The sequence below is a fragment of the Vombatus ursinus genome, unplaced genomic scaffold (genome assembly GCF_900497805.2).
Source record: "Vombatus ursinus unplaced genomic scaffold, bare-nosed wombat genome assembly UNPS02005286.1, whole genome shotgun sequence".
In the NCBI taxonomy this organism is placed as follows: domain Eukaryota; kingdom Metazoa; phylum Chordata; class Mammalia; order Diprotodontia; family Vombatidae; genus Vombatus; species Vombatus ursinus.
This window is the reverse complement of record NW_020945064.1, coordinates 5,244,746-5,263,993: the sequence shown is the minus strand read 5'-3', so window position 1 is coordinate 5,263,993 and position 19,248 is coordinate 5,244,746. Positions and strand designations below refer to the sequence as shown.

Here is a 19,248-nt window from a genome sequence, read left to right as displayed (position 1 = left end):
TCCAAGCATGCCATTCACATAGTTGGAGAAATCTCCTGCAGTCCTCGGACTGCAGATAAAGTAGGATGGTTCCAAGGTTGCCAATATTGGTGACTGGAAAGATGGTGATCTTGACTGAAATTGGGCAGTCAAGAAGACAAGCATATTTGGGGATAAGAGAATGAGTTCTGTTTGGTATGTCTGTAGGTCATCCAGGTTGAGATGTCCAGCAGTTGAGTGATGATGCCCCAAGGAGATGACAACTGGGTATGAAGATTCAGGAGTTGCTCTCTGTAGAAGTCGTCATTGAGATCCAGGACAATCTCGAAGGACTCATGAAAAATGCTCTCCATTTTCAGAGAAAGAGCTAACAGAGTCTGAATGCAGATTGAAGCATACTTTTTCTTTACTTTCTTTGGGTTTTTTTTTGGTCTGTGTTTTCTTTCCCATGACTAACATGGAAATATGTTTTACATGATTGCACATATATAACCTGTATCAAATTGCTTGCCTTCTCAATGGAGGAGAGAGGGAAGGTAAGGAGGGAAAGAATTTGGAACTCAAAACTTAGTAAAAAATGAATGTTAAAAATTGTTTTTACATGTAATTGGAGAAAAATAAAATATTAGGAAAAGAAGTTTAAAAAAAAAGAAGTGATCATTGAAGTAAGAATGGATGAGAGCGCACTATGTGTGAATGTGGAGCAAGGAGAGTCCCCGGCAGGACTGAGCACTGGCAGAGAGCCATGAGGATTATTCTTGCATAGATATGATGCCTTAAGATGTTGGAAGAGCACTTTTCAAACCTTGAAACCCTATATGTTCTAGGTAAAGAAAAAACTTTCTAAATGTAGGGCAAAAAAAGATCGCCTTTAATCAAGAACAATCTTGAATTTAGAACCAAGGTGATCTTTTTTTGCCCTACATTTAGAAAGCTCCCTTTTTCATTCCCTACATTCATTTGGCCTCAAAATCTTCTGCTTTTCCTTTGAAATTCATCTTACATTCATTGCTTACTATATTCCTATTGTTTCTTTGGATCAGACTTGTGACTTCATTGTTTCACGGAACTCTTAGTGAGGAAGCTTCCTCTGCCAGTGCGGGTCAGCACCTACTCAGCAGTTTAAAGCCTTTGAAGGTTGCCTGCTGTACGGAGGAGAGAAGTGACTTGCCCAGGGTCACACAGCCAGGCTGTGGGAGGTACAGAACTTTAGCCAGGGTTTGATTCAGGCTTTGTTCTCCATCCAGAGCCATGTGATTTCTCTTAATTTCTCACCATAGTAAAGCTTAATTTCCCTTATTCACTTTTAAGGCTGTCCATTTTCTAGCCCCTTATGTAATGTAATAATTCCCCATTTATGTTTGCAGAGCACTTTACAAAGTGCTTTCCTAGACAGTGCTTAGCACACCTATTCATGGGCCCCAGGTTAAGAACCTGTACTCTATAGAGTCCCCAAAGCTATGCATCCTTTAAGGCCTAGTTCAGGTCACACTTTCTGTTTAAATTTTACCTGACTTACTTATTCTTAGATACCCTTTCCTTTAGGTTCCTGTTGAACTTACATAGTCTGTACCATGCTGTTTAGCTTTTTATTACACAGTCTTTCATTGCTCACTATTACTTTTATTTAGTATTTGATTTCTTCCCAGTTAGGCTTCCTGAGGGCAGTGTGTTAGACAGACATCTCTATTTCCCTGTAGCACCTAGCACCATTTTGAGTATATGGTAGATGGGTGGTGATGGGTAAAGAAAAATACTACCTTAATTATGATAATATCCTCCCCTATCCAGTGATAGATAATAAGGATACTTGGCTATGTTAATATGATGAATTGACATATTTTAGAATATCTAGTTCATGTTGATAGGAGAGATACCTATGGGTTTTATTGGAGAGATTTCCAGAGGAGGTGTGAGAGTCAGTACTCTTACATGTACAAAACAAAGCTATATTGCTTCTGTTTATAGCTAAATCATGTCTTTCTAAAAGTCAGGCTTAAACCAGAAAGCAGATGAAATTTTTAGAAAATGCTTTGTGCTTGAAGAGCAAATGATTTTAGCAAGATAGTTGGATCATGTACCTTTTCTGCATAGAGTATAAAGACAGACTAATGAGAAATCTTTGTGCTACAATCTCTGGCCTAAATTTCTACTCATAAATTTAATCTCTGGTACAAGTAAATATACAAAATGCTCAGCAACATGAGTTAAATTGTTTCTAAAGCTTTACTCTTACATTGAGACCGTACAGTTATCTGAAGAAAAAGAATCTCCATTTTTATTATTACCAAGAATTAATCTCCATTTTTATTATTACCAAGAATTAATCAACTCTTGTAAACTTTTTTTTTTTAAGCATCCATCTCTCTAACAATGGATTCTCTGTTTCTTGGAAACAGCCTCTTGAATTAGAAAACTAGATTGAAATTAAGTATCAGAGATGATTTCTAATGCTGTAGCTATAGTAAACTATTTATTTACCTGAAGTTATAACTTAGAAGAGAATTCTGCATTCTAAGATGAGTAGTGACCTGGGTATAGTTTACTCTTTGTGGAAATAGAGTTTGAAATGAAGTTCAAAAATATCATTCTGTTTTCCAACTGCCGTTGTGCTCATTTGGTTTTTTCTCCTAAGCTGAACCAAAAATCATAACCATTATTCTAAGTGACATTACTTTATCCTGTCACTCCTGTCATAGGCTCCTCCTTTCTGCATCTTTCTGCTACTTTCAGGCACCACCTCCACTAACCAGTGAAGGAGGACCTCTTTGCCCGTCCCCTGCCTGTGGTTTTCAGGTACAGTTCATCAGGCTGGGAATATCCTCCCTGCTTTGGGCCTAAGCTCTTTTTATTCTGGGTCTGTGTTTGTCTCTTTTTGTCTGCTGGCCTACTTGCTTCTGTGTGAGGAAGCTGTATGTGCCTACTTATGTGTATTTAGTGTGTCAAGAGAAGCGCCAGGAGATATGAACAAAGAAGGGGAAGAAAGACAAGGACTATCTTGAGTTATTAAGTGTTAAAAGGCCTCAGGTTATGAAGAGCTGTGCGATTTGTTCTGACTAAACCTCAGGAAGCTTCCTGGATGTGATTCTCAGAACTCAGGCAAACTCACGATGTTGAAACTGTTGCTGATGTCTGCAGCAGACTCTACAACTGAACTTTATCATTTTCCCTTGTGAGAACATACTCTCACACCTCTGGCCTCACCCCAGGGAGTGGATGTGTTTTTTTTCCTTGTTAGTCACCATTTCACCCTCCTCTGTTTGCTCTCTTCTTTGGCCTTCTTTCCTTCAGAAAGGCAATGCTTGCTCTGGGAAGCCTTCCCTGATCCTCCTTCTTTGGATAGGTCATTTGTGTACCTGCTTTATCCCCTTCTGAGATCTTGTTCTCCATCTAGATCTGACTTTGTCTTCCTGTGATTTGGTACAGAGCCTTTTACCTGGTGAGTGCTGCATTTATATTTAGTCCATGGAGTTGTTTCCTGCCATGGACCATACCTACCAGAGGTCTGATACTCTCCAACCTTTCTTATGCACCTGTCCAAATCATTCCTTTCTTTTTTTTTTTTTTTTTTTTACTTTTAGGCAATTGGGGTTAAGTGCCCAGGGTCACACAGCTAGTACGTGTCAAGTGTTTGGTCTGAGGCCGGATTTGAACTCAGGTCCTCCTGACTTCAGGGCTGGTGCTCTATCCACTGTGCCACCTAGCTGCCCCGGTATTCCTTTCTTTGAGGCCTGGCTCAATCCTGTCTAGTCTGTGAAGTCTTCTGTAATTATTTTAGCCCACACTGATCTCTTCTTTTAGAATTTCACCATCTCAGAGTTGCAAAGCATGTCAGAGGTCATATAGTTGAATCTGTATCTGAGCAGGAATCTTCTCTATATAATGAGTCAAGTGAATATCTAGTAATGGAGAACCAGAATAGCTAAGCTGCCTCAATTTTTCCTTACATGGGACCTAAGTCTGACTCTATAACTTTTACCCATTATTCTTAGTTGCATTCTTGACGACCAGGCAAAACTAGTTAAACCTTCTTCTGCATGTCCGTTCTGTTTTTTCTCCTGTCCATGCTAAATGAGCTCTCATCTTTTCAGTCATAAGATGTCATCTGTAGCAATCATTATGAACTGGAGGAGTCAAGGAGTATTTAATGGAGGAGGCAGGACTAGTGAATGGGATGAGAATTTTCTCCACTTGTGTAGCACTTAGTATGGGTGCAGAATATATTAGTGCTTAGTTATATGCTGTTTCATACTGTTGACCAATTTTCCATGTATGGAAAAATTTCCCAACTAGATTATCAGTACCTTCCCAATCTCAATGAATTGGTGATTAAGTTCAACTATACCCTGTTCTCTATTCTCAAATTTCTTTTCCTCCAGTCCCTTGCTCCTCATGCCTTGTCAACCCTCAACTCTGGATGTCTTCCATCCTTTACCTCCTTTTATCCTACTAAGTTCTGCTAACTAGAGCTGGAAGAAATCACCAAACTATTCTGACTGGGTTTGCTGCTATGTTATCTGGTCTTAGTTGGACCCTTACTGTAGCAGGGCAGTCATTCTACTCCTCTTTAATCTATTCTTTATCCCACCTACCACAGAAGCTGTTCTCAACTTTCTTTTCTACCCCTTCTCCTACCCAGTCCTCAGCTACCTTATACTTGACTGAAAAAATTTGCCTCAAGCTTCTTATTTTCCCTTTTACAATTCTTAATCACCTGAAATCATCCCTCAGTATCTCCTTTTTGATCCCCATCTTTGATGGAAATGGCTTTTGTCACCACCAACTCCACTGCATGCACCCTTGATTCCATTCTCTTCTCTTGGATTGCCCCCATATCATACCCTCCCTCTGTTTTCAGTCTCACCCTATCTAATGCTTCCTTCCATGCTATCTACAAACATCCCTGTTTACCATATCCTTAAAAATCTTTCAGTAGAGCTTACTATCCCTGCTAGTCTTCATCATATCTCTCCTCTCCTCTCCTCTCCTCTTCCACTAAAGATCTTGAAAGGCATCTGTACTTAGTCCCTCCCCTAGATTCCCAACTAAATTGTCAGTACCCACTTCCTCTTCTCTCACTTTCCTCTAAACCAGAGGTGTCCAACTGGAGGCCTCATGCCCAGAGGGATCGCAGGAACCTAGTTAAAATGTAATTGGGAAATGTTGAACAAAATAAATAAAAATACAATGCAATCTAGTTAATGTTAATTTGTGGCTTTCTAAGTCAGTAGTGTCCAGCAGGGATTTTTTTTTTATTTGTTTCACACCACTGCTCTAAACCTTCTGAATTCTGATTTCTAATCTCATTAATCAACTGAAATTACTTTCTCCAGAGTTATCTTTTAATTGCCAGATCAGCTGGCCCCAGCATTTAACACTGTTGACCACCTTCCATTGCATAATCTCTCCTTTCTTGTTACTCTATTTTCCATGCCTTTCTCTGACTACTTCTCAGACTCCTTTGGCTGGATCTTTATGTCTTGTTTATTCTCTGTGGGTTTATCCCAGAGCTCTTTTATGAGCTCTCTTTTCTTTCTTCATCCTCTCATTTGGTGATCTCATCAGATACCATGGATCTAGTTATCATCTTAATGCCCCTCAAACCACTGGCTTTGCCTCAAGAAACAATCCTTGGGAAGGTAGAACCCCTCCATCCCCCCATCACCAAGACCAACTGCCACTGATGGGACAGGCAAGCCAGCCTAGCTGAAGAAGAGAGGCACCCTGCTGGAGAGACAAGAGGCAGTTTGTGCCAGATGGCTACACTACCTAGGCCCCTACCTCCCTTCATACACTGGTGGAGATATAGAAAGAGCTTAGGATTTTGAGCCCCCAAACCCTGGAAATATCAGTGCCCCCCCCATATCCTTCAACTCTCCTACCCCCCATTTGCTCTCCACTTGGCTTGGTTTCAAGTTAGCTCTTGCAGCTATCATTGAATCATTGAGGGAACTGATCTTTGTGGAGCAGTTGCCCGCTACCACTACCAGCCATTGACCAACTGTAGCTCCCTGGCAACTAAGCTCAAGAGCTTGGGGAACAGCAGCATCCCTCAAATCACTGGCCCTGCTTTTCATCCTGGACCCCATTGCCAGAATACAGGGAGTCAACCCTTGTGGAGATGGGATCTGGCAGCTTCCTCTACTAATACTGCAGCTCCTATATTCTTCGAAACCACAGTTGCTGAAGATCTGGAAAACAAGGTTGTTGCCTCCAAAGTTCTTGGTACTGTCAAATGGTTTAACATCAGAAACTAATAAGTTTTTTTTAAATGGAAATTACATTTAGGAAGATTCATTACTATGTGCTTTGCCACTGCACTCTAAGGACCTAGGGGCCTTCGATCTGATTGCCTCTTTGTATTGTCTTCCTCTGCTAGGATGTGAGCTCCCTGAGATCAGGGACTGTCTTGTGTTTATATTTGTATGCCCAGCACTTAGCATAATGCTGTGCACCTAGGAAGTACCTACTATAAATGCTCATTCCTGATTCCCAGATCTACATATCCAGGCCTAATCTTTCTTCAGAGCTGTCTCAAATCCTCACACTGCCTTTTAGACCTTTTGCACTGGATGTCCCATAGGTATCTCAAGCTCAGTATATCCACAACAGCACCCCGCTTTCCTCCCAAACTTTCTTCTCTTCCAACTTTCTTATTACTGTCAAGGGTACTGCCATCCTTCCTGTCACCCATACTTGTAATCTTCTCATCTTCTAGTACTTGCTCCATATATTCATTCAGTTGCCAGATTTGGTCATTTTAACCTCCATAACATTTCTCATGTACATCTCCTTCTGTCTACTCAAAGGCACCACCCTAGTTCAGGCTTTTGTCACCTCTGTACTGGACCCTTGCTGTAGTTTCCTAATTATTCTGTCAGTTAGCATTTATTAAGTGCCTGCTATGTGCCAGGCACTGTGCTAATACAACCAGGAGGCAGAAGACAGTCTCTGCTCTCAAGGAGTTCATAATTTAGTGGATCTTCTTGCCTTCAGTCTCTCTCCTCTCCAGTTCATTCTCCACGTAGCTGCCAAAGTCATTTTCCTAAATCTGGACATGTCACACCTTCTCTTCCCACCACCCCTCCGCAAGTAAACTTCAGGAACAAATACAAAGTCCTCCTTTTGGTATTTTAAGCCCTTTACAATTTGGCCTCTTTCTAGTCTTTTAACACATGACTGCCCTTCATGCACTCTGTGGTCCATCTACCCTGGCCTCTTGGTGTTTCTTGCACTGACTCTCCACCTCCTGTTTCTGTGCCATTACACTGGCTGTCTCTCTTGCTTAGAATACTCTCTCTTCTTACCTCTTCCTCTTAGAATTCCCAGCTCCCTTCAAGACTCATCTCAGATACCACCTACTGAATGAAACCTTTCCAGGTCTTCCTAGTCACTAGAGCCTTCCCTTCTAAAGTCCCTTTTTATCTACTCTGAAGGTATCTTATATATACTATTTATGTGTAGGTTGTTTCTCCCATTAGAATGCAAATTCCTTGAGGACAAGAACTGTTTTTGCTCTTTCTTTGTGCATCTCAGGCTTACTTAGCACAGTGCCTCATAACATTGTAAGATTTTAATAAATAATTATTAAAGTAGATTATTTACAGAAATCCTTCCAGCTCTTTTATTCTGTGATTCTCTTTTAAATGTTTTTGTGACCCTCATAGCACCTAGCACAATTGTGAGGATGTAGTTGGCATAAATGATTAACAAAAGGAATGATTTACCATAATTTACAGGCTTATAATTGAGGGGTTTTCTAGTTCAACCCCCTTATTTTGCAGATGAGGGAAATAAAGCCCAGAGAAAGGAATTGCCTCCCACAGGGTCACGCACCCCATAGCAGATCTGGCATCTGAAATCAGAGCTGCTGACTTCTAGTCTAGTACTCTTGATGCTATATCACAGCTGCCTGATTATTGAAGGCAGCATTTGGGGCAATGGACAGGCATTCTTCTGTAGGCTGTCTAATGTGATCTTAGACACCAGGATGAACAAGTCATATGATTGGCATTTGCCTCAGTGAAATTGGTTGGGAAACTGGCTAAAGAGCAAAAATCTCACGTAATACATGCTGCCTTTCTTGGATTGGACTTTCTTAAGAAAAGAACATATAAGATGAAATGTATTTTAATTACCTTCTCTTTAAATATTAACGTGTTTCTTATGTATTTGTTTTAAATCTTTTCCATTGGTTTTCCCATTCATTAAGAGGAAAAGAAACGGAAAGAACGGGAAGATCAGATGTATCGTGAACGGTTACGGACCTTATTTGTCATTGCTGTTGTCATGACCCTGCTGAACTCTCTAAACATTAGTGTGGCTAGCATTTCCTGGAGCGACTTTGTGAATGAGATGCTGGCAAAGGGGGAAGTGCAGCGGGTCCAGGTGGTACCAGAGAGCGATGTAGTGGAAATCTATCTGCACCCAGGAGCTGTTGTATTTGGCCGACCTGTAAGTAAATCCACCAACTTACAAGTGAATTATAGGTGAATCTCACCTTATTGAGGACTTTCGTGTGAATCTGATTTTTATTTTATCATATAATTTTGCATGGTTTAGGGGAGCTGGTATTTAAAGATACCTTAAGGTATATCCTTTTGTAATGTAGATCACTGTGCCCTGATTTGTTTATTTTGTAAAATGCAATTTGGGAGTTTCCTTAAGAGAGGCAAGACTGTATTTTAAAATAATTGTGAATCCTGATCATTTGAGAAGTGTTTAGAGCCTTTTATGTGTTCAATTAGAGAATCAGGGAAACTTGATTTAGGGTTTGACATATACTACCTTTGACATGTACTAATAGCTTTATTGACTGTAAGATTATAAGTTACTGAGGAGTTGCAGATCTATATTGGCAGAGGAGGTTTCCCACACACTTATTCCCCATACAGATGCTCAGCATTGTGCTGCTGTGAGCTAGGATACAAGAGGTAGGGAGGATATGGCTGTCAAGGACCCTAAAATGACACAGATGGAATATGGAATAAAACAAATTATTTAAGTCCTAATTTTTTTTTGGTACAGATCCTGAATGTGGTAGGAGATCACTGAGAAATTTAATTGTCAGAGGAGGCTTCCTTAGAGAGACCTTGAGTTGGGCCTTGAAGGATAAGTAGGTTTTATATAGTTGGGGAAAAGAAAGAACACTCCAGACAATGGGAACAGTGTAATAAAGCCGTGAAGGTAGGACTTAATTCGTGGGATAGCTAGGAGTCCAGTGTGAATGGTCAAGAAATGGGCAGTAAAATCCGATAGGTAGACTAGACCTAGCCTTTTCAGGACTTTGAAGGCCAAGCCAAGGAGTTTAAATTTCACATGCCAACATAAGGGGCCATGGAAGGTTTTCAAGCAAGAAAAGTGACATGCTGAAAACAGTATTTAAGGGAAATGAATTAGTCAGAAATTGGCAGAATGAATTGGAGGGTCAGACACTCAGGAGGCCAGTTAGGAGTCTCTTACAGTAATCAAAATATGAGATGCTGAGGACTTGAAGTAGAAAGCTATGTAAATATGGAGGAAAAGGTAAATATAAGATGTTTCATAAGATAAATGAGCAAGTCTTGGTGATTTGTTTTTACTGTTGGTGACGAAGGATGAGTTAAAAATAACCAAGCTTGGGTGATTAGATGCGTGTCGATGCCATTGTCAGGGGTGAGGAGAGGTAAGGAGAGTGGAAGAGAGGAGTTAATTTTAAGACACTTTTAGGTTGAGGTGATGATAAAACATCCAAATGGAAATGTATGGTGTAGATAGAGACTCGAAACTAGTTCATTTGAGATAACAGGAATACTGCTGAGTATAAATCAGGGTATTTTCAGTATAACAAGGAGAATTGAAGCCATGAGAAATCAATAAACATTTGTTAAGTACCTACTGTGTGTCAGCCATGAATAAATATAAAGGGAGAAGAGCAGAGGGTAAAGGAATTTGATCCTTGGGAAGAGAATTAAGTTGGTAGCTAGAGAAAGCAGCAGGGTCAAGTGAGAACATTTCCAGGATATGGGAGGCCTGTGTGTACATTTGACTAGAAGAAAGAACTAGTGGAGAGACAGACTGAACATGTGAGAGGTGGTGGAACTATAGGAGCCAGTAATGTGACTTTAGTAGGCAGTTAGATGGGTTAGCTTTAGAGATCAGAGAGATACCTGAAGATATCTAAATCATAAGATAAAAAACAGTAATAAAAAAAATTTTAAAAAATTAGTAATAGCTCACATTTCTTATCACTAAGTCATTGCCAAGAATATTGTGTTCACATCAAATCAAAACTTCCAGCATACATAGAATGGAGATCAGCAGCCCCTGGATCTTCAGAGATGCAGCTGAATGGGGGTGGATCTTTTAAGTCATCTCCTCCTTGTTTCTCCCTTTTCCATTTTCTACTTGTGCTTAAGTTTGGATACTCTGAAACGTAATAGTTTGGATTTAAATCCTGCTCTGCCATCTTATCATCTGTTGTCCTTAAAGTAGTTTCTTAGGAACATAGATTTAGAGCTGGAAGGACCTTATAGATCACATATTCCAGCCCCTCTTGTTTTATTCATGAAGCTAACAAATCCTAGAGAGGCTGAAGGTCAGATTAAGTGTTAAGTGTCAAATTCAGGATTCAAACTGAGGTCCATTGTCTCCAAATCTAGTGGTCTTTCCATTGCCTCCATGAATTTACCTCTGTGAATTTCTATTCCCTCCTGTGTAAAATGAGATGGTTGGAATAGATTACTTCTGAAGGCCTTTCTAGTTCTAAATTTATGTTGCTTTATGAGTAGCCTTTGAAGAGCATGGGCCTTCTGCTACATTATTCCCTCTTTTTCCTGGGCAAGCCAGCAATACTTACAGAATAACCTGGGTGTCATACTGTATCTCAATAAATGGATTTTGCTAAGCCTAATTACTGGATTTTAAGAGTTGCTGTGGCCAAAGAATTCATCATCAGTCTTCTGACAATGAGTCTTTATGTTATTAGTTAGGCATATCCTTAGAAAACAGACTTGGTCTGTTGCAGGGACCATACTTCAAACATTTTCATCATAACAGAGCCTGCTAGAACTTGTGCTTCACTAATGGAGTACTCGAGAACCCAGGGTCACCTCCAAGCACTGATGAGTCATTGTTGGAGAAAGCATTCAGATCAATGAGATCACAGATCTGTTTGAGTATTTGAGAACTGTCTCTTCATAGCATGCTTCTGCAGAATTGATACCTACCTTCACTCCCATCCAAGGTACTTTTCTTTGCTCATTCCTTTAGCATTAGACAAAAATAGAGATACCATCATTTTTGGGTTTATTTCCTGACTCTCTGTTTGCAGAGCTTGAATTTTTTAAAAAAAAAGTATTCTTTATCTTTGAATGTTTTTGGCTGTGAACTTTTAAAGTTTTTGTTTCATGTCAACAGATATTGAATGCCTGGTTCATTTCTAGCTTGTCATTGTTCTTCCTAAATTGTGATTCTCAGAATTGAACACTGTACAGCAGATATAGTCTGAAGAGGGCAGTGTACTGAAGGACTCACATTGCCTGATTCTGGAAGTTTTGTCTCTCAAGATATTGCTGAAGATTCCATATGCTTTTTTGGCTGCTACATTAACTTTATTGATGCTCTTTGAGCTTTCATTCAGTAAGAATTAAGCCAATGGTGATAAGTGCTATAGGAATATAGAGGAAGGAGAGATGACTTGAGTGGTTCAGGAGTTGTTGCCCTCTGGAGATTCCATTTGAAGAGGATTGTTTGAGCCACAATCTTTGCTTTGGGTCCTTGACAAAATTATAGCACAGGGGAATTATTTCTGGATAAATCAGTGACAAGATGTTTTATACCAAGAAGCTAAAACATTGCCATGACGTTGGGAATATCTCTTCATCTCAGTGTCTTGGATCATTCTCTGGGTCTCACTAAAGTTATGCAGAGGTTATTCATTGGGTGTAGCACCTTGCACGATGCTAGTTATATGTGTCATTAAATATGTAATGATTTGTTGATTTGTCTGATTGCAATATCTGTCTGCCTATCTATCTATCTATCTATCTATCTATCTATCTATCTATCTATCTATCTATCTATCTACCTATCTACACTGCATAGTGACTAAATGAAGAGGCATTGCTGCCAGAATGACAACTATTGGCTATGATATTTTCCAAAGTCAAAAAAGAAATCTCATTGCATAATGAAGATGAAGGTTCTTTTTTTTTTGATGTAAATAATGTTTTATTTTTTTTAGTTACATGTAAAGATAATTTTCAGCATTCACTTTTATAAGATTTTGATTTCCAAAATTTTTCTGCTCTCTCCTTCCTTCCTTACCCCCCTCCCCAAGACAACAAACAATCTGATATAGGTAAAACATGTACAATCATATTAAACGTGTTTCCACGTAAGTCATGTTGTGAAAGAAGAATCAGAACAAAAGGGAAAAACCACGAGAAAGAAAAAACACAAAAAGTGAAAATAGTATGCTTCAATTTGCATTCAGATTCCATAGTTCTTTCCCTGGATGTGGATAGCATTTTCCATCATGAATCTTTTGGAATTGTCTTGGATTGTTGTATCATTGCTGAGAAGAGCTAAGTCTCACATAGTTGATCATTGCACAGTGTTGCTATTACTGTGTACAGTGTTCTCCTGGCTCTGCTCACTTCACTCAGCGTCAGTTCATGTAAATCTTTCCAGGTTTTTCTGAAATCAGCCTGCTCATCATTTCTTATAGAACAATAGTATTCCATTGCATTCATATACCACAACTTGTTCGGCCATTCCTCAGTTGATAGCTGTCTCCTCAATTTCCAGTTCTTTGCCATCACAAAAATAGCTGCTATAAATATTTTTGTACATGTAGGTTCTTTTCCTTTTTTAATGATCTCTTTGGGATATAGACCTAGAAGTGCTATTGCTGGGTCAAAGAGTATGCGCAGGTTTGTTGTCTTTTGGGCATAGTTCCAAATTGCTCTCCAGAATGGTAGGTTCAGTTCACAACTCTACCAGCATTACATTAGTGTCTCAATTTTCTTACAGAAGATGAAGATTCTTAATGTGTGTGCGGAATCATGACATTGCATGCAGATAATTTAATCCAAAAAAGTGCTTGGTTGATTAGGAAACTGTCACAGTTTCAGTTGAAGTATCTTGAAAATGATTTATACCTCCCTCTTAAAGTTTCACTTGCCTTGGGTTATTAAAAGTGTATTTTTTTTTTCATGGTAATGAGTAGTTCTTGCTTGTATACTAGACTAACTGCCATTCTGATGCATGCAAATAAAAATGAATGACTCCCTTTGATTTTGATCAAACAGATGACTTTGGGGGCCCATCTGGGAATTCTTAGCCTGGTTGACCCACCTCACACAGTGTAGCCATTTCAAATTATATGGTGTTGTGTTTTTTTTTTGGTTGTTGTTTTTTGTTGTTTGTGATGAGATAATTGAGGTTGAGTGACTTGCCCACTGTCACATAGCTAATAAGTGTCATGTATCAGAGGCTGGATTTGAACTCAGGTTCTCCTGACTCCAGGGCTGGTACTCTATCCACTGCATCACCTAGTACCCCTCAAATTATATGTTAATTAAGGTACCCACTTAGTGAAATATGGGGGTAGTGGTGGAGGAGAATTAATCACTGCTGGATGCTTTTGGGAAGCCTCTGATTAGCCAAAATAATAATTTGCAATGGGAAATCTCTCCCTTTTCTCTCCCCCAGCAGAATTTACTGAATTTTTATGAAAATTAGGTTGTGATATGAATCTGTATATAGAAGACACATTGGAAGCATTAACTTTGAATGACCTCTGGGTGGAAAAATCCTAGAATGCTATTTTCTTATACTGTTGTTAATAGCGTTCTGTGGAAATCAAGCTAGATTTTGTCATGCAGTTCCCAGGTTTTGTGGGCCTTTATTATCTTCCTATTGATCTTTTTGTACTTCCCCAAAATCAAACAAGGGTTGATTTATATGCTAATGTTTTGATATCTAAGTAAAGTAATTTTTAGCATTATAGTAACAATCCACACTCCAGCAGCATGGTTGGTTTTTTTGTTTGTTTGGTTGTTTTTTTTTGAGAAAGGACTTCCTGTCTTACTCAGGCTGCAAATACAGCGGCTGCTAACTTGCCCAGAATTGATCAACATGTTAGCTTTAACTTACTCCATTTTTCTGACCTGAGTCTCCTTGAGCAATCTGGTGGCCCTCTTCTCCCAGTTCACGTTTGTGCTGGGCTTAGTGTGGACAGCTGATGGGCTTTAGCCCTGCTGCAGCTCAGACCTTCTAAACTAGAGAGACCCACCAAACTTAGCCTCCCTAGGTGACTACAGATTATTAGGGGGTTGGGGGGTGGGGTACACTACATAGAGTTGTTCATTTTGATATGACATAAATAAAACAATTCAAAAATTTACATTGTTATATCCCTTAAATTTGGATATGTGGCAAGTATTGAAAATTTCCTTAATTGACTTTCATTCAAGCCCTTATCACCACTCACTTAGACTACTGAAGTAACCTGATTACTCTCTCTGCCTCCAGTCTTTCTCTTTTCTAGTCCCCCTTTTATACTGCTGCACTGTGGATATGTCTGAAGCATAGATGTGACCAAGTCATTTAGGTAGGTGCTCAGGGAGCTCCAATGCTTCCCTCTTGGCTATAGGATAAAATAAAAATTCTTGTTTGACATTTAAGGCTATTTATAATCTGGCTTCAGCCATCATTTCCAGGCTAGTGTTGCTCCCCCTCATTAATTGCTCCCCTCAAGCACTTTCTTATCCCTTGGTAAAGGTCTTACATACTTGCTGTTCCTTGTACCTTACATTCCTTCCCCCATTTCCATCCTTTTCACAGATTATTCCTCATGCGCAAAGTGCTTTTCTTTCCATCTTTACCTCTTAGGATCTCTGACTCCCTTGAACTCAAGTTCCTTTGCCACCTTCAGAACAGGCCTTTCCTGTGGTAGCCAAGAATTGGAAATTGAGGAGATGTCCATCAATTAGGAAATGACTGAACAAGTTGTGATACATGATTCTAATGGAATGTTATTGTGCTATAAGAAATGATAAGCAGGATAATTTCAGAAAAACCAGGAAAGACATAAGTGAACTGATACAGAGTGAAGTGAGCAGAACCAGGAGGACATTGTACTCAGTCACAGCAATATTGTACAGTGAACAACTGTGAATTACTTAGCTTTTATCAGCAATACAATGATCTAAGGCAATCCCAAAGGATTCATGATGAAACATGATATTTGTCTCCAAAGAATTGAATGCTATTTTTCACTTTCTTTCCTTCTTTCCTTTTTTTTGGGGGGGAGGGGTTGGTGGTCGAATTTTCTTCCACAAAATAACTTATATGGAAATATATTTTACAGGATTGCACATGTATAATCTATATCAGATTGCTTACTGTTTCAGAAAGGGGAGAGGGAAGAGGGAAGGGAGGAAAGAATAGAATTTGGAAGTCAAAACTTAGAAAAAAAAGAATGTTAAAAATGTTTTTATATGTAATTGGAGAAAAATTTAAAAAAAAGACTATAGAAAGGCAAAAACACACACATAACGTAACACAGAACAGGTCTTTCCTAACGCCAAGTCATTAGTTCTCCCTCTACAACATCGTCTTGTATTTATTTTGCATTTATGGTTCTGTGGACTTGTCTTCTGCAGAGACTTTTTCATTTTTGAACATCTAATTAGCATATAAGCAGGTCTATAGTTCTTGGCATATTGGTGTTCAGTAAATGCTTGTTGAATTAATGAATGAATGATTACATCATAGTTGATGGGCACAGAAATTAGGTTAAGGTCCCCTAGAGTTGAAAATATGCAGAGCATTCAGAACTCAGTGGTTTGTATTGGATTCCTACATGTTTTTACTAGCTTGTCTTGGTTTTATACATAGTTTAAAAATGAAGAAAGCAGGTGAACCATTTTTGCCGGTGAATTTGCTGCATCATAATCTGTATCATGCCTACTAAGTGTGTCTGTCTTGGGCCTTCTTCATTTTCCTCTCTATATCGCCTCACTACTTTGTGATCTTATCAGCTTCCATAGGTTCAGTTATCATCTTTTTGAAGATTGCTTCCAGATTTATTTATTTCTCTCTAGTCTCCTAGATTTATATATTCAATTCTTTCCTGAGCGCCATTCTGACATCACCAACATTACAAGCTGAATAACCTATAGGTTTCTCAAATTCAAAATATCCAAAACAAAATTCATTATCAAACCATCCCCTCCTGAGCTTCTTCATTATTGTCTAGGGCACCACTGTCCTAGTCACACAGGTTCATAGTCTTGGCGTCATCAGTGAATCCTTTCTCTTGCTCACCCCATATATCCCTTAAATGGCAGTTAGTTGCCATATTTTCACTTCTGCCTTCCCAACATCTCTCATGTGCCTCTCCTTCTTTCTCTTCACACAGCTACCATTCTATTTTAACTTTTCATCCCTTTTTTTCTGGATTGTTATACTAGCCTTCTAATTGGTGTTCCATCCCTAGTTCCTTGTCCACATGTTGTCAGAGTGACTTTCCTAAAGCATAGGTTCAACCATGTCACCATGACTTCCAGTAGCTCCCTAATATCTCTGTAATATAATAAGAAGTTCACAACCCTGCCCCGTTCAGTCTTTCTAATCTTCTTACATTCTGCCCAGGCACCCTGTGATCCATCCACAGTGACCTACTTGCTGTTCTTTGAACATGTTCTATCTCCCATCTCAATACCTGTCTACTCACCATTCCTGGAAGGTTCTTCCTCTTACCCTCCAAGCCTTAGGATTCCTGATTTCCTTTAAGACTCCGCTCACATGCCACCTACTCTGCTAGACTTTCCTGGTCCCCTCCATTTGCTAATGCCATTTTCTCTGAGATTCCTCTATATTTTCTTGTATTTTGTGATGTATATATATTGTCCTCCCATTAAAATGTTAGCTCCTTGAAGGCAGGGATTATTTTTGCTTTTCCTTTGTATTCCTAATACGTAGCACAATGCCTGGTACATAGTAAACATTTAATAAATTCTTTTTGATCGAATGAGTGAAGCATGATATAAGATTGGATGTTATAGGGGCAAAGTGTCCTAGGTAAATTTTCCTAGGGAGAAAACATGTAGCTGCCTACAAATAATTGAATAGTGAAAATTTCAAAGAGAAAAATTTTTTATGAAGAGTCTAAAAGAATGGAATTTAGAATGATGAAAATAACACAATAGAATCTCCATTGATAGGAATCCTGAAGGGAATGGAAATATTTTGGTTAATTAGATTTTAAAAGCTAAGCAGAAATTCCTTTCTCACAGGCACAGATGGAAGTCACAAAACTGGAAGGAACCTTAAAACCTTCTGGAAACAGAGGCCCAGTTAGGTGAATTCACCCAAAGTCACAATGGTAGCGAATGACAAAATTGATATGGGAACTTAAGTCTGACTCCAAGTCCAGTGCTCACTCTGCTTTGCCATGCTGCGTCTCTTATTGTTGTAATTTTTTTTCTGAAACGTGTTACTTTACTTTCTTAATACCTCAATAATTAGAGTAAGTGGAACATGATGTTTTTAATCAAGTATGAGACCTCATTTTGTTTTGTAAAGTTGTGGATGATACTGAAATTAGGCAGTGTTTGTATTAAGCTCAGGATATGAGGTTATAAAGAAAAAAGCTTCTCCTTAATTTCAGCTTATTTTCCTTTTATCTGCCTTTCTTCCAACGCTAGAATCTATCTGCTGGGTTAGTGAGAGAGGGAAGGGGATATCCATCTGATAGAGCATTTTTGTCACTTGGATTTTTGCTGTAGTTGATTCAAGGAATCAGTGGATCTTTTGAGACTGAAATAGTAAAAAGATCTGTGATATTCCAGATAAGCTTAATGGACTATTTAGGGGACAGAATAAACACTACCAATAGGTTAATATGATTCTGACAGTCCACTGCTTTGTTGTCAAGTCTCTTGGGTTTGGGGCTTGTTCACATCACTGGCCTCCTCTGCTTTGTGTCCCCAGCGGTTTACCTTGATGTACCGGATGCAGGTTGCAAACATTGACAAGTTTGAAGAGAAGCTGCGTGCGGCTGAAGATGAACTGAACATTGAAAGCAGAGACAGGATTCCAGTGTCCTACAAACGGACAGGCTTCTTTGGAAAGTATGATTGTGGCCTCAGTGTTTCTCATGACTGCTCTAAGTAGGTCAGGTTCATTTCTACCAAGTTATGATAACATGAGGGAGCAAGAAACCCCCAAAGAGCTTTGAAACTAACTAGAAGTGGTGATCTCAAGGGCATTTATTTAACAGTATAGTTCCTTGTGGGAACAGTAATTAAATGTACTCAAATACTTAAAATTTAGAAAACAGAGAATCTGTAACTTGGCTTGAAATATTTCAGTATTTTCCAGTTTTTATGACTTACTTGTTAATTTGTTAAATTTGTGAAGTTGCCAGTTTCCCACAAAGAGAAGAATGAAAAGTGTGGAAATGAAGGTCAAATGAAAACTTCATTGTGTTGTCAGCAGAAGTGTTATAGATGGGTGGAGTTGTTAGTCTTGCAACCTGAGGATTGGTCATAGAGGTCGATGGAATCAGAGGAAGTAAGTTTAGTCAAGGGGATTTGGACTTTGCTCATCAAAACAGTCATAGGATTTAGGGTCATAGATTTAGAGCCAGAAGGGATATATCATCTAACTCCTTTATTGTACAGATGAGGAAACTGAGGCTTAGGGAGATCAAATGACCAGAATCACATGGGTACTAAGTCACGGATTTGGGGTTTGAACTCAGGTTCTCTGATGGGTAGCTCAGACATAGAATAGATTTGGTGTTGGCTTAGAGCCTTGTGAGGTCATTTTAATGATAGGATACAATGTCAGGGGAATCAAGTGTTCTTGTCATATTTATATAACTGTGAACTTGAAAGCCAGTAGTCCTTTATTGAAAACAAAATTCTGAGGGGGTAAAACTTTTGGTTTTGCCGTAGGAATATTCCAGGCAAAAAGAAAAAACAAGGAGAAAATGAACTTGTAGGGTATGGGTGGCTAGGTATTATTCAGTGTTTGTTCTGGGCCATGCATTAGGAACACAAGTAGAAAAGTCAAAGAGGCGTTCCTCTCACAGAAGGAGGAGGAAGGAAACAAACATTTCTTAGTTGCTTACCACATGCCAGGCATTATGCTAAGTATGACCAATCCTCGGGTTGCAAATGTGATACAAATGCAAGCAAAAAAACAGTCCCTGTTCTCAAGGAGGGTACCTTTTATTGGAGGAAGAAAATACACCCAAAAAAAAGGAGCTGGAAA

General features: G+C 39.1%; 1 protein-coding gene across 1 annotated transcript in view; it reads left to right on the top strand.

The window, feature by feature from the left end:
* The window catches only part of SPG7 (SPG7, paraplegin matrix AAA peptidase subunit), an 87,213-nt gene that overhangs the window by 25,985 nt on the left and 41,980 nt on the right, over positions 1-19,248 (top strand). Inside the window, exons 4-5 of the mRNA XM_027846948.1 lie at positions 8,192-8,433; positions 17,962-18,101. Coding sequence (XP_027702749.1) covers positions 8,192-8,433; positions 17,962-18,101 — 382 coding nt within the window. The remainder of the gene's footprint in view (positions 1-8,191; positions 8,434-17,961; positions 18,102-19,248) is intronic.